Consider the following 14,093-nt stretch of genomic DNA (forward strand, 5'->3'; position numbering starts at 1 on the left):
GCACAGCTCTGACTGCGAAATTTCTGAATGAGTCAAGCAGGAGGGGGAAGGAGGTGGTCATTGAGGAGAATACTCCTACTGATACACAAATGTCATCTAGTGTACCTCTGGCTGTTTTGTAGTTTCATCAGACACACTTTTTCTGAGCTCCCCAAGGATGTGGTCCCAGTGTTGCAAACCTTGATGAGAGACTGCATCAAAGACTGAATCAGGGAAGAGGCATAGGCTAAATTCTCAGGTTTTTTTCTCATGTGGATGCTCTCTACTGGATTGAAAGTTCATTGGTGCCTATAGAATTTGCACTTTCACCTTCCAAATTCAGGGAGTCTGTCGTCAGATGTCAAGTGAATTGGTTCAGCAGAGATCAAGGGAGAGAAGCCCAGGCATTGAGATCAATGGGAGTGTCTGGGTGCTCAGCACTTTTGAAAATCAGATCATGTATTTTAGAGGTTAACTTTAGAGTTCCATTTTTGGAATGTCTTTGCCTACATGTCTGCCTCAATCAATTTCAGTACCCATTTATGACCAATTGAAAATTCATGTGTATCTTTGGTTATGTCTGAACATGCATCTCGAGTGATGCTATCATGCCCCAGTTACCATTTCTGGTTTGGTTTGGTGGACTGGGTGAGACAGGTATATTCACAGGTTCATAGATTTTATGGCCCAAAAGGAATGTTATGATCATCCAGCCTGGCCTCTTGCATGACTGAGGCCATAGATACTCACCCAGTAATTCATGCAGCAAGCCCAGTAATTTGTGGTTGAACTATGTTGTCATATCCTTTAAAGACATCTATTCTTGATTTAAAGACATCCCTTGGCAATGGTTGATTGCTCTCACTTTTCAAAACGTGCATTTTATTTCTTGTTGGAATTTTTCTAGCGTCAGCTTGCAGACACTGCATCTCACTATGTCTTTGCCTGCTAGAATAAAGAGACCTCTGCTCTCATATATTTTCTCACTGTGTGCATAAGTATAGACCATGGTCAAGTCTCCTCTTAACCTTCTCTGTGATAACCTAAAAAGAGTGATTCTCTCGTAAGTCATATGTTCCAGACTTTCAATCATTCTTGTAGCTCTTCTCTGAATCTGAATAAAAAAAATCCTCCTTAATGTGTCTATAACAGAACTGGACTGGGAAGAATTAGGTGAATTCAGTTAAAAAAAACAAACCAACCCAAGAATTTTCTCAAGTTTAAAAATAAATTGCCTTCAGTTCATGTTCATTTGTGATTATAAATGGATGAGCAAATACTTGCTGATTATAAGCTTGCATCCTTGATTATTTGCAGATAGTGAAGTCATGGATGAGTTCTTCCATTGCAGATAAATATATTTATTTGGTGTGGGGACACTGTTTCATACAGCAGGGTGACAGGATCCTGATGTCCTGATGGAAAGGCAACTAAATGATCTGTGTCCAGACAAAGGGCCTGTTCCAATACCCATTGAAATCAATGAAAAGATTTCCACTAATTTCACTGGGCTTTTGGTTAGGCTCAAAGGCTAGATGGCACCCTTTGCAACTAGAACCATGAACATAGGTGTAATTGCTTTGTGCCTATGGCTGTGATAAAGACAGAAAATCACAGGCTAATAAATGATAATGCACTTGGTATTCTTCATATGGGCTGATTACTGCTCTATGTGGCACAGTCATGATAGGGGGACAGGAATCATGGAGTCCTGTGATCTGGTTGCTGTGATATTCCATATTCCTTATGAAAACATGCTTATGATATGACATAACTGAGATGTACTTTATGCAAGGTGGCTCATGTAAGATATGGTTGGAAAGGTTATCATAGAATCTCAGGCTTGGAAGGGACCTCAGGAGGTCATCTAGTCCAACCCCCTGCTCAAAGCAGGACTAATTGCCAGACAGATTTTTCCCCCAGTTACGTAAATGGCCCTCTCAAGGATTGAACTCACAATTGTGGGTTTAGTAGGCAAATGCTCAAACCACTGAGCTATCCCTCCCCCTGGGAGCTCAGCTGGCTGTGGGGGGGGGGGTGTCTGTCTGTCTGTCTGTCTGTCTGTCTCTCTCTCTCTCTCTCTCTCTCTCTCTCTCTCTCTCTCTCTCTCTCTCTCGTTTTAAGAGCCTGCCTCAGCGCGACAGGTTAAAGGGGGCCCAGGCTGGCAGAACAGGTAGACTTAGTGGTATTTCAGCACATCCGGTGGCTTCCCAGAGGGTCCAACCCATCACAGTTGCATCCTTTGAAACTAGGACTCCACTCACATGCAATTACTCTAAGTGTAAGTGATTAGAGAAGATTAAATGTTAACTCTGCATCCAGCCGATAAATCTCACAGTGACCTACACTGTTCTGGGAATGATGCCTCTGACAGGGCTTGTGTGGCCTGGAAGAAAAGGGTCAACATCCCCCAATCAAGTTTATCTGCTCCCTGCCGCCAAAATGATCTGTCTCCCTGATAGACTCAGAGCCCCCATGGCATCCTGAATATTTAAGGCCTTGTTTGTACTTCAGATTAAGCCAGAGGTTCTCAAACTTCATTGCACTGTGACTCCCTTCTGACAACAAAACTTAGGACATGACCCCCAGCAGGGGGGACCGAAGCCGGAGCCCACTAGAGCCCTGCTGCCCCGGCCACGGGGGCCAAAGCTCAAGCCCATCACCTGAGGTGGGGGGGTCAACTTGGGCTTCAGCCCCAGGGTGGGGATCCTGTAAACTGAGCTCTGCTGTAAGCCTGAGGTCTGTCGCCCAAGGCTGAAGCCCATGGGCTTCGGCCCCAGATGGTGAGGCTTGGGCTTTGGCCCTGGGCCCCAGTAAGTCGAATGCCAGCCCCAGTGACCCCATTTGGGGTCCCAACCCACAGTTTGAGAACTGCTGAATTAAGTCATTGGTGGCCAGCAATTGGCATAGCTGCAGCAGAGCAAAACCCAAGTGTATATAAAGAAAGTCATGATGTACATCAGTGGTGACACCAGTGCTTGAAATGAAGTAATCTTTACTGGTGCTGAGCAGCTTTCTTTGTGTACTGAGGTTACGGGACAATGCTGTCTGAGTTAGGGATAATCCCAAGTATGGACAAACACTAAGAGCTATGCTCCTATCTCAGGAACAATACGACATGATATATGTGGTTAATAACATATAACCAACCATGATTAATCTTGAATAATGGATACTTTATAGTGAATTGTTTGTAGTAAACCCTAAGTGAAAAATCTCCCTGAAATTAATCAACTAAATCTGAACAAATACATCTGAGGAAATTTTAATCGGTTCATGAGAACTTCTCAAGGAAAAAAGAGACTGGATTCTTAAAATAGCAGATTTGGCATGTATGATATGGAATGGAATCCCAGATATGTTGGTCTTTCTGCATTTTCTTTGCTAGTCACATTTGCTTATTTGTGACTATTTTTGCCAGAATGCACTTATTAAATTGCTATTTTCCTTATAACTATGCTTGATGTGGGGCTTGCATTCTCAGTCCCCATTTCCAGTAGTTATAGCTTTGGAAAACAGTTCAGATTTGAAATTTCTCATACTTGTTCTTAGCGTAGAGATGAATTAAAGTCCAAATTCTGGAGAAAGAAAGTCTGGAGAAACATCTTTCTTTTTTTTTCTGAGAACTTGGGCAATCAAATTAGCACTGATGCATTTTTGTTAACCAAAGTGTTTAATTTTCAAAAATACACTCTCTATTGCTTGTACGTAACCTACCATAGTGATTATCTATTTGTGTACAGTTGATTATTTTCGTTATCTTCTTTTGATATTAGATTTTGTATGTTACAATAACTGTCTGAATGATTGTCATTTTTTTTGGTCAAATGTGATACTTAGGGATAAAGAAGATAAATTAACAGTTTTGACATTATGTATATTATTTATATACTTTGTGATTTGTGGAGTTGTGAACAAGGTCATTTTTCTTTTCTTATAAATCTTTGAGAAATTTATAAGAACATTCCTCCCTTTTTCTCTAATCAAAATGATATATTTTGCAATTATACATAAAGTATTTTATGAGCCAAATTCTCAGCTGGTGTAAATCAGTTTCTCTATTAACTTCAAAGGACTAAACTGAATTTATAGCACCTGTGGAGCTGCCCCTATATATTTTAAAAATATATTTGTGTCAATATAAGTTAGCCGTGCAGTTTCACTCAATATCAGTAGATTTCTTGCCCTGCAGAGAGGAACAAGATGGGGAATAACAGTGAATTTAGCATGCAGAAATTGTCTGAGGCATTCCTTGCTGTCAATATTGGTAACATTATAATTATACTCATGATGAATCTACCAACCAATTATGTCTCTGGTGGATTTGTGCAAAGAGAAAATGTATAGTACATGATGTGTGCAAACAGGAACTTTCTCTTCAATAACCTCCTTCCTACCTGACACATTCATCATTGTCCTTATGGTCCTGATCCTGGTTGAGAATCTTCACTTCCCATTAATTTTAAGGGAGGGGAGCACCTCCCAGGATTGTGCCCTGTGGGAGCAGCACACAATCTCCAGTTTGCTTGGTGATGAAAGCAGAGATTTGAGCAAAAAGGTGCTTCTGTGACATCCCTCTTTGTCCACAGCCAGCCTAGAAACTATTCAAGCAAGTGCCTCAAACTGGGCTGCCTTCAGGAAGTTTACATGCAGGGACCACCTCCCCCCACCCAAAAGAAGTGCAAACATAGTGGAGCTGCATTCCAAAACGAGACTGCAGGAAGACTTCCTGAGGTTCCATGGTGAGAGCTCTGAATCACTACAGCATGCTGCTGTCTACAGGCTTGATCCTGCTCTGATTGAAGTGAGTGGCAAAAGTCCCATTGACTTAAGTAGTGCAGGATCAAGCTTTTGACACAGACAGAACTTTTTTCCTAGCGGGAGAATTGACCCTGGGATCCTCTCCTTTGGAGCAAAATCTAACAGGAGGCCAGGAGAGACATGGAGCAGCCACTTGCGATTGAACAGTGTCTGGTGGTGATAAAAGGGCAGGGGCTGGGCTTCCTGGAAGAGAGCCTTGCAACATGGTCAGTGGAGGAACAGAGGTATGAAAGGTCAAGCCTGAGGGCAGACATTGGTTTAAGTTTATACTTTTGGTTTGAGGTTTATTGGGGGAGTTCAGGGAAGAGACATTTGAGTCCTGGCCCTGAAAGAAGGGTGAACTTAGAGGGCTGTAGGAAGAAGTCCAGGAAGGTGGCAGCAAGGAATTGTGCTGTGAACCTTGATGGTTTGTCCTAGGGTCCCCGGACTGGAACCCAGTGCAGTGGGAGGGCCTGGTAATGCAGCATGAAGCCCCTGAGAAAGGTACAAGGATGATTGAGATCCCTGAGAGAAGAGTGTGAGAACTGTGGGGGCCAGAGTCAGGTCCAAAGACATTGTGTAAGGACATTGGACTGTTGTTTGTTGGACATTCTATTACCCTCAAAATGGTGGGAGTACAATGTGGCTCAGCTGGAGGGCCAAGTCACAAGAAGAAGGGACCGTTGCAGGGCTGGAGTGGCTGTTGTCACGGACTCACAGATCGTGCCCACTCTTGGCCCCGTGTGGTCCGTGGGAGGTGCCCCTTTCAGTGAGACAGCCCTTCTCGGAGGTCCACTCTCTCCAGGTCAGGCCCCTCCACCTCCTGGAGCCGCACCTCTCTGAGCCTTAGCACACCTGTTTCTCGCCGTGGGCCCCCTCAGGGAGTCCACGCACTCTGGACCCCCCGGGCCTCCTCACCCCCGAAGGGGCTGATGCAACCCTGCTCTCTAGACCGGAGTGACTCTCAGCCAGCCTAAAACAGGAGGGTTTATTGAGAGTTGAACACAGCACAGAAAACTCTCAGGGCCTCAGGCCTGGCCTCACTCAGCACAGCATATCCCGTCCCTCTGCAGCCAGGTGGGCTCTGCCTGCTCCCCCTCTCCAGCCCAGAGCCCCCCTGCTTCCCAGCTGGGCCTCCGATATCCTCGGCCTCATGCCCCGCCTCTGTCCATTGTCTTCTCTCCAGGTAAACAGGATCGTAAACAGGGTGGCCTGGGGTCTCCTCTCTCCAGCCCTCCTCTGGCCCCCTCTGGCTGGAACCGGCTGGTCAGGTCACCGGGGTCCTCTCTTCACAGCCCATTGTCCTCCCACTGGCCAGAACCGGCTATGTCTCCTGAGCCGGGTCACCAGGTCACCAGTCGCTGGGGTCTCCATCCTCCAGGCCATTGGCTGGGGTCCTGAGTTCCCTCTCTGGTCCTCTGTAACAACAAACTCCCTCTCCCCTCACCTCGTTAAACCAGTAACACCCAGGGACACTGAGTCCCACCCTCTGTGCATGCAAACCACTGGAAAACACGGAAAACCCCCCATTTCGTCACAGCTGTCAACAGGGGCTTCATAGTTTCTTCTGTATTAGGAACATAAGACTATTTTGTGGCTCCAAGTTCATTCACAGATGAAGGAACCCTCCTGATCTTCAAGGTTTACACCCTCTAATACAAAGCCATGTTGAGACGTCTATTTTTAATGGCTCAAATAGTCACCACACCAACTCATCCCCACAGAGCGAGAGGCTGGGGCTATCATAGAACACAGAGGGTTCCCCAGAGACATTCACAAAAGTCATGTCTGCTAAATATGGCTAGTTAGAAAGTGGTAATTTGTAATAAGCAAACAGCCACAACTGGAACTTTAAATCCTAATCCTTCTGAGGCCCAGGCAGGTCTGGACCTCAGCTGTTCTTATGGCTTGGGGGGTCTGGTTTGGGGATTCAAAACAGGAAAAAGCTGCTTCATCTCTGATTTGGAATTGGAAGCAGTCAAAAAGAACAGCACTAACAAAACGGATCCTGAACCATGTACCAGATTCAGCCTTAAATCACACAAGTTTACACAAGTCGTACTGAAAGAGCATTATGTAAAAGTGCACGGGGAAACTTTAATGTGCACCAGCAGGGTATATACAGATCAATTAACATGCAACACAGTGCTTTAGAAATCACACCCCATAGTGCGCATTATCCCTCTGGGTGAACAAGCCTTAAATCCCACCCCAAACCCAGCTAGTACTGGATTTAAACACACATCCTTGACACAACTCCAGACATAAGGAATGGTGTGCTGCCCTGGTGTTCAGATAATACAGCGATGGGTGTCCTAAAAATGCCCTAATTAGGTTAGATAGTTCTTCCTTGTTGCACACCTGCAGTGTTTTTGTACATCTGCAGCTGCTCAAGAAGCATATACCTCAACAGGTTTCACTATGGACAGCAATGACTTTGAATGTGAGTGAATAAACCACATTAAACGGTTTTATAGTCAACAGTTATGAATTTATTGAGAAGTAGATACACTAGAAAAAATAGTTCCTTTGATTTACTGAAATATTTATTGAAGAATGATACAATCAGGAGCTTTTCTATGATGATTTTTGATTTGATGCTTTTTTTTTTAACTACCTCTAGACACACACTATATTTTAGGGCTCTGTTAGGGTGGCTTTTAGAAAAGTAGCTGTTGGAAGAGGCCATGGCTGATGTATAGCAGCTTGTTACAGAAAGGAGGCATTTTGACACAGACCTCTATTGATGTGTGTGGACGGTGTTATCCATGGTACATGAATCCTCAGCAGTAGGTCCCCTGACCCTTTTTTACCCCTCACCACAACTGACTAATTACTGTCAGGATTTACTTGGAGGGCCAGATCCCCAGCTGGTGGAAACTGGCACAGATCTATTGACTGCAAGGGAGTGGCACAGATTTACACCCGCTGAGTATCTACCCCACAGCTTTTAGGAGATTTCCTAGCTGGCTCACCCAGCATGTCTCCCAGAGTGCTAGGGAAGTGCACACTTCAGAGAGACCTGAAACACCCCTTTAAAGGGTGCAGTGTGTGTTTTCTTCCCCCTCCGCCACACTGGCCCTGTTCTGCTGAGTAGGATGGGTCCAAAACCCAACTCTTTGGGTTGTCTAGTATTGCTGCTTGCATTAGACGCACCCAGTCTTTACTTAGGGAGATCAAGGATTGGGAGTGAGCCTTCTCCTTCCTTGTGAAAGGGAGCGCTCCTTGAGCTGGTGTCCTCCCTTCTCGTGCACCCATGCAGGGCTAGCCACAATCCAGCCCTGAAGCCATTATCTGGTCAGGTAACAATTATATGAGAGAGCATGTGGGACAGTATCTGGGTTTCCTTTCTCTCCTCGTCCTCTTTCCCCTGCTGATTTCTTTTCTGCCTCATGCTCACATCCCTGACTCTGTTCCCCTCACACATCCCCCAGCTCCCTATGACCTCCCCCTTCCCACCTCCCCCATCTCCTTGCCCAGGGTTCCTGCCCCTCTTTCAGCAGGTAACTCCTTCCCCCTCCAACTGCCAAGGAACCTTCCACCCTGCCCCTTGCTAACTGGAGGGAAGCAAAGATTGTTCCTCCAGGTCTACCCATTCAATTGTCCTGTCTGAAACAAGCTGCTTACCTCCAACCCACAGCCTCTAGAAATGGCCTGCATGCTGCCAAAGGCCAAGTCACCCATGGCATGGCTCAGGCTTGTTTCCTGAAAGCCCCAACAGGCTCCCTGCATGTCCTAGAGTTTGTTGTGTGCTTGTATCTCATTCAAAAGCAATAATCAAAAGAGAGAAAACATTATAGATTTTTCCCTGCTCGCTCTGGGAGGGGAACTTGGGGATTTGGGCAAACTAGGTTTTAAGTTTCCATGTTTGCACCCCTGAATTTCACTTTGAGTGTCAAGTTCAAACCTACAAACACAAAGTCAAATTCAGCTAAAATTGCTGAGTTTAGGCTGGTTTGGGACCAAAGCCATGAAAGGCGACTTCAGTGTTCTTGGCTTTCATTCCAAAGCCTTCAATAAAGCCAGGATCTCTCTCTGCTGCCCCGGGTTGCAAACTGCTCTGCACCTTTCAGGCTAATTGACTAGAATTTCAAATTTCATCATGAAAGCTTTTCACTTCTCTGAATACAGTGAGCCTGATTCATCCCTTTACACCAGGGCTCAGCCTGACTCACTCCAATGTATGCATGGAGACCTTGTCATTCTATCGAGTTGTTGCATCTGGACACACCTTTGTCTAAATAAAAGACTGTCTGGAGTTGGAGGGCGAGAGAGAAAAGAGGCCTCAGTTCCAGCGAAAGAGGGACGTTTTGAGAACACTGCTCACTTGGGATGGTGATTAAGTGGGGCTGGCCCCAGAGGCAAAATTGACAGATATAGCTGCCATTGTTCCCAACACATACAGTTTTCATAAGAGAATTTGGTTTGCATGATAGTGTGACACTAACAGACCCCAGTGATCAGCACTGAACTTGGGACTTCTGGAGTGAAATGCATGAACCTGTATTGCATGAGCTAAAAGCCACATGCCTCTTAGCCAATGCTGTAGCAGACTCATTAATCTCTAGGTGGTCTAGCTGCCACTAGAGGGGGACAGAGCACCACACTCAGCAGGCATAGGTTATATTAGTACATAAAGTAAGATAAACACACCTACAAGTTATGGTGGAGTCAGTGACTTGATCCTCTGTAGAGAGAGGACTTTCATCTTCCAGTAGACATAACAATACGACACTCAAATCTCTCCCAACTATAAAATGGCATCATTTTTATTTTGCAGATCTTAGTGACTCAGAGTTTTCCATGAACAAGAATGTTTCTATAGTTTGATCTAAAGCACCCAGCTCGCCTGGGTGAGAGGGAAGAGCCAATATCAGGCACTTGCCTGTCCCTACTTGTTCCCTTTATGATTTTGTTTGTTGTTGCTCAGTACAAATGAAACAATTGTTCTGTTTAAGGACTGGCCCTTCCATCTGCATGGTGCCCAGCCCCATTGCTCTTCTAGAATGTTCCGAGGTTCTACAACTGTCAGTAGTGATAGCTGCCATCTCCCAGGCATTGGCAATGCAGAGTGCCCTACTGGAACTGCATTATTATTTTAATAAAACACGAGTCCCTCCAGTAAGCTGATCAATGACAACTACAAAAGCATGTGACTAGAATAAGGCTACTGGTTTGGGATGGGTCTGTTGGGTCACCACTCTCCTGAGATTCCTCTGGACGTTTACCATGCAAATGGACAACATTTCAACAAGACAGACAGCAAAGAGCCAAAGGGCCAGCGCCCAGAGGAAGCAGCAGACAAACTCAGAGTTTGTTTTGGAAACAAGAACTGGAGGAGCAAAGAACCTGAACCTTCACCAAAAGCGAGCTGCCTGTTTGGAAGACTGCAAAGCAGGTGCCGCAGTATGTTTGTGCTCATCTCTCCTGGAGCAGAGAAAGTGAGATACATTCATTGAATCAAAAAGAGACTGAGATTAAGGCAGTTTCAATGGTGTTTTCCACAATCCCATGCTAACTCATTACTACCTTGTTCAAAAAGATTACAAAATACAGAAGGATACTATTAATTATGCTATTGGAGATTGGAACCCCAGGGACTGCAATATAAAAGGTGTTCAAGGTCTGGTTGAAACTGAAACACCACCAGGACAATAAAGCTTCATTTTAACCACCTGTGGTGATATTTAAGTATTTCAATCAACAGGGTGTATAAAATCACCCAAATATTTAGAGTCCCCTACAAACTTCAGGCATCAGTGGATTGGTTAAATTACAATGCCCGCTATGAATTTCATGGCTTTAGTGCAGTAAAATCTGATCTTCAGGGAGATATTTTCTAAAGTGGGTTAAACTTTCTCAAGTGTCAAGTCCCAGTCCTGCAGCTGCCTCCAGGCAGGCAGAGCCCTGTTGATTTTAGTGGAGCATCATCTGGGTGATAGGATCTGCTTGGGAAGATGCAGTTGTGGGATTGGGACCTAATGATGTGCTTGCAAACTTGATGTTAGGTAACTGCATGACAAAATACCTATTTTGCACAAGGAAATGTGGGATTTGAACAAGCAGTGAGGGATGGGCAGAAGTTTAGAGGCCCTTTTTTAGAAACCTTGGCCCTTAATGTTACTGGAATGTCACATCTGTCTTGCTTTCAACTGTATTAAATTAAAGTCTCCGGGCCTAATGTCAAGGCAACTGCGGTCTATGGAAAACTTTCTATTGCTACCAGTTGGCTTTGGATTGGGCCCTGTGTCATGGAACCAACTGAACACTACTCTCGATTAGAGCCATTCACGGTTCTTGGGTAACTGTGTATCAGACAGAAAATAGGTCTAGACAATTTAAGAGATTTCTCAGTGCTCTATGGAAAGTTTCACACCAAATGTAAAACCAGGGTAGCTTGGTTCTCTGCTGTATTTGTGTTAAGTAGCTGCAACCCCTCCCGCCCAAGGCAGTTTATGAACTATAGAGGAGCACAATAAAGCATCTGCAATGGGCAGGTCAATTTGTTATACGCATCAATATTATCATTAGTTAGCAGACATCTCAGCAGAGTTAATGGGCCACATGGAAAGAAAACCTGACTAAGTGATTGTTAAATCCCTCTCGCTGTTTCAGCCCAGAGCTGAGTTGCAGACCCCTGAAAACAGGGGTGAGCAGTAAAAACACACACGGAGCCTGATCCAGCCCTGAGGCCCATGCAGCTGGATACTTTCGCCTGTGTAGAGTCCCAAGGAAGCTAATGCGAGAGTTCAGCTTAGGACTGGTGCCGTGGCCTTTACTAAAGCAGCACTGTGCTCACAGAGAGAAAGAGGCTGAGAGAGAGACAAAGCCACAGCAGGGCTCTGAGTGAGGCAGACAGACTAATAATGCAGCACCTGCTGCTCACAGCTGCGCCTCCCAGTTCTCCAGGGAGGATGCAGCAGGCAGCGCAGCCAAGAGACTTCACCGTTCTGTGGGTGATCAAACAGGCTTTTGGGGGTTTTGTTTTTAACCTCAATCCAATCCTGGGCTGTTGCTTCTCTGCACCAGCATCAGAAAGAGGGAAAGGGTGTAAGCTGACTGGGGTTTCTGGGATTGTAAATATTGGAACAGATGCAGAAGCTCTCTGATGCTGGCCTGATCATGTTTATGAATCAAGTGCCTGCGTGTGGGGGGGTTGAGGCTAAGGCTGAAGTGAATGGCTCAGGAAGAGGGAGGGGAGGGAAGAAATTGCCCTTCTGGTTATCCACCCTGCTCTCTCACCCTCCACCTCCAAAACAGAAAACCCCACTCAGCTTGGTCAATTTCCAGCCGGGTGGTATAAAATGGATCTTTTAACTCATCTTCTGAAGACTGTGCCAAACACATTTAAAATCCCTCTGGTTTAAAAAGGTGTCTTAACCACCCCCCCCCCCCCCCCCCGAGTAGCATTTCACAAGACAAGAAACTCCCCTCCAACTGTGCACACAGATATAGGCTGAAAATCTGACAGTAAAAAACAAAAAAACCACAAACACACGGTCCTTCCCCTATCACTCGAACCTCCCCACTACGATGCAGTTTCATTTATGGAGGTAGGCATCCAACCAGAGATCTCCAGATTTCTTTAGGGACCTATGGAAAGAGAAGAGAGGCATTAGTGAAGCAGGATTCACAGGCCTACCTGGACAGAGATTCTGCAAGGAGTTGCCTGCTTCTGAATACAACCATCATTCCTCAGGAGGTCAATAGTCCTTCCCGAATGTTGGATCTATAAAGCGAGACAAGGTGCCTATCTCGCTCCCTACACAACTTGACTTAAAACACAATGGGCACAATCCTCAGGTAGTGTCCATCAGATTAACTCCACAGACTTCATGGGCATCACACTGATTTACACCCACTGAGGAGCTGACCCAAAAGAAAACAAATTGTAACTCCACACACTGGAATTATCCCTTCCTAACCATGCAGAACAAGCTGCACACATGCAAGAATTCCCCCCTTCTTCCTCTGCATCACCTCTCATACAGAATTCCCTTCCACAGCAGCTCTCTGAAGACAATCAGACATGGAGATTGTAACAGATTTGGGCTATTATGGATCAAATATTCCTCTCAATGAGACGAGGTGGCTGGAGATGCCATGCATGGCCTGGAAGTGGTGCTGTGTGAATGTGGGGGAATTCCACAGAAAGGATTGTTGGTTCTTACTCTCCCAAACAAGGGCCACACGCACTTCCTCACTGTACACAGGAGGTTGCTGCTGCCGCATTTGGCTGGGCTGACACTATGGGCCAGATTGTGATACTTTTACTGACATTGAATCGCAGTCCCTTACTCCGTAGGTGGGCTCATTGACTTCAGTGGGGAGTGAAGCTACCTGAATCTGTCTCTCTCTGAGCGTGCAGAGGTTTCCAGAGTGTTATGTACCCTGCCCTCTGTAGTAGGAGGACTTTATACAAAGTGCCAGAAGGTAGCTCAATATGTTCTACAGCAGGAACTCCTTCTAGTTACAATTCAGACAACACCCAGGTTTCATGGTTTCAGAGAATTTGTATGTTATAGCCATGTGGCCACTGACCTGAGAAACATCTGGCAGAATCCCCCTGTGCATCAGAGCAGTACCTGATGCATCTGAGGGCAAGGGGGGAGGGAGGTGGGAAGAGCAAAGGTGGTTTGCTGCCACTTTTCCATCCTTTTAAAGATTGCATTAACTTGTGCCAGCTTAGATTTGTTCTTTAGAGGCTGTTATGGCAGCATGCTGTTTCCACAACCCCTCCCGCCCCCAACAGGCCCCCGTTGGAGTAGGTGGTACAGAACCAGTGATGCTAACTCTTTGCCAGCTGAGGATTCTGAAATGGTGGAGAAATCCTCAACTGCTTCTTTAGCACATAAATTGTGAGCATATGTGTGCTTTGAAGTGCCCTCTCTGCTGCTGGAGGGGCACAAACAGGACTCAGTATGGCTCAAGATCTGGGCCTTTTGTCTTAAAGTCCACCTATTTCCCCCATCCTGAGGATGTGCCACTTCTTCGGGAATGTCGGCTGAGCAATAAGAAGGTGCCGTCTGCAATAGTCAGGTGAAAAATGGCTACTTTAGGCCTGTAGCTACTTGATTTAAAGGGCCAGCCACCTGAATAGCATGGTAGGAAAGGTGCTAGAAAGGGGTGAACATCTCTTGGGGGAATTCAGTGGTGACTTGGTAATCACCGAGCAAGACACTCCTGATTTCTCCTTGTTTGAGGGCCAGGGTAGAAGGAGTCTGTGGGTTAGAGAGCTGGAACCTGCTGTTTTTGAGATAGTTTTGTCCTTTTCTTCTCTCTGACATTACGTCAACTGGGGATCTGGCTCAGAA

The 14,093-nt window shown here is 45.7% G+C and overlaps 1 protein-coding gene and 1 long non-coding RNA gene across 7 annotated transcripts in view; one reads left to right on the plus strand and one right to left on the minus strand.

Annotated features, from left to right (window-relative positions):
- Positions 1-10,455, plus strand: part of LOC120403582 — a 32,186-nt gene extending 21,731 nt beyond the window's left edge. For 2 of the 4 annotated variants that reach the window (XR_005597601.1, XR_005597599.1), the window contains exons 3-4: positions 4,569-4,721; positions 4,893-5,025. This is a non-coding gene — a long non-coding RNA (uncharacterized LOC120403582). Of the gene's footprint in view, positions 1-4,568; positions 4,722-4,892; positions 5,026-9,737 lie in introns of those variants that run through there. The other 2 variants (XR_005597602.1, XR_005597600.1) reach the window with 1 other exon arrangement.
- The window catches only part of LOC120403580 (acyl-CoA 6-desaturase-like), a 40,358-nt gene continuing 36,697 nt past the window's right edge, over positions 10,433-14,093 (minus strand). For 2 of the 3 annotated variants that reach the window (XM_039534836.1, XM_039534835.1), the window contains one exon: positions 12,235-12,372. In XM_039534836.1, the coding sequence (XP_039390770.1) occupies positions 12,321-12,372 (52 nt within the window). In that variant the 3' untranslated portion in view covers positions 12,235-12,320. Of the gene's footprint in view, positions 12,373-14,093 lie in introns of all 3 variants that reach the window. The other variant, XM_039534834.1, reaches the window with a different exon arrangement.

Source organism: Mauremys reevesii, linkage group 4 (assembly GCF_016161935.1).
Source record: "Mauremys reevesii isolate NIE-2019 linkage group 4, ASM1616193v1, whole genome shotgun sequence".
NCBI lineage: Eukaryota > Metazoa > Chordata > Testudines > Geoemydidae > Mauremys > Mauremys reevesii.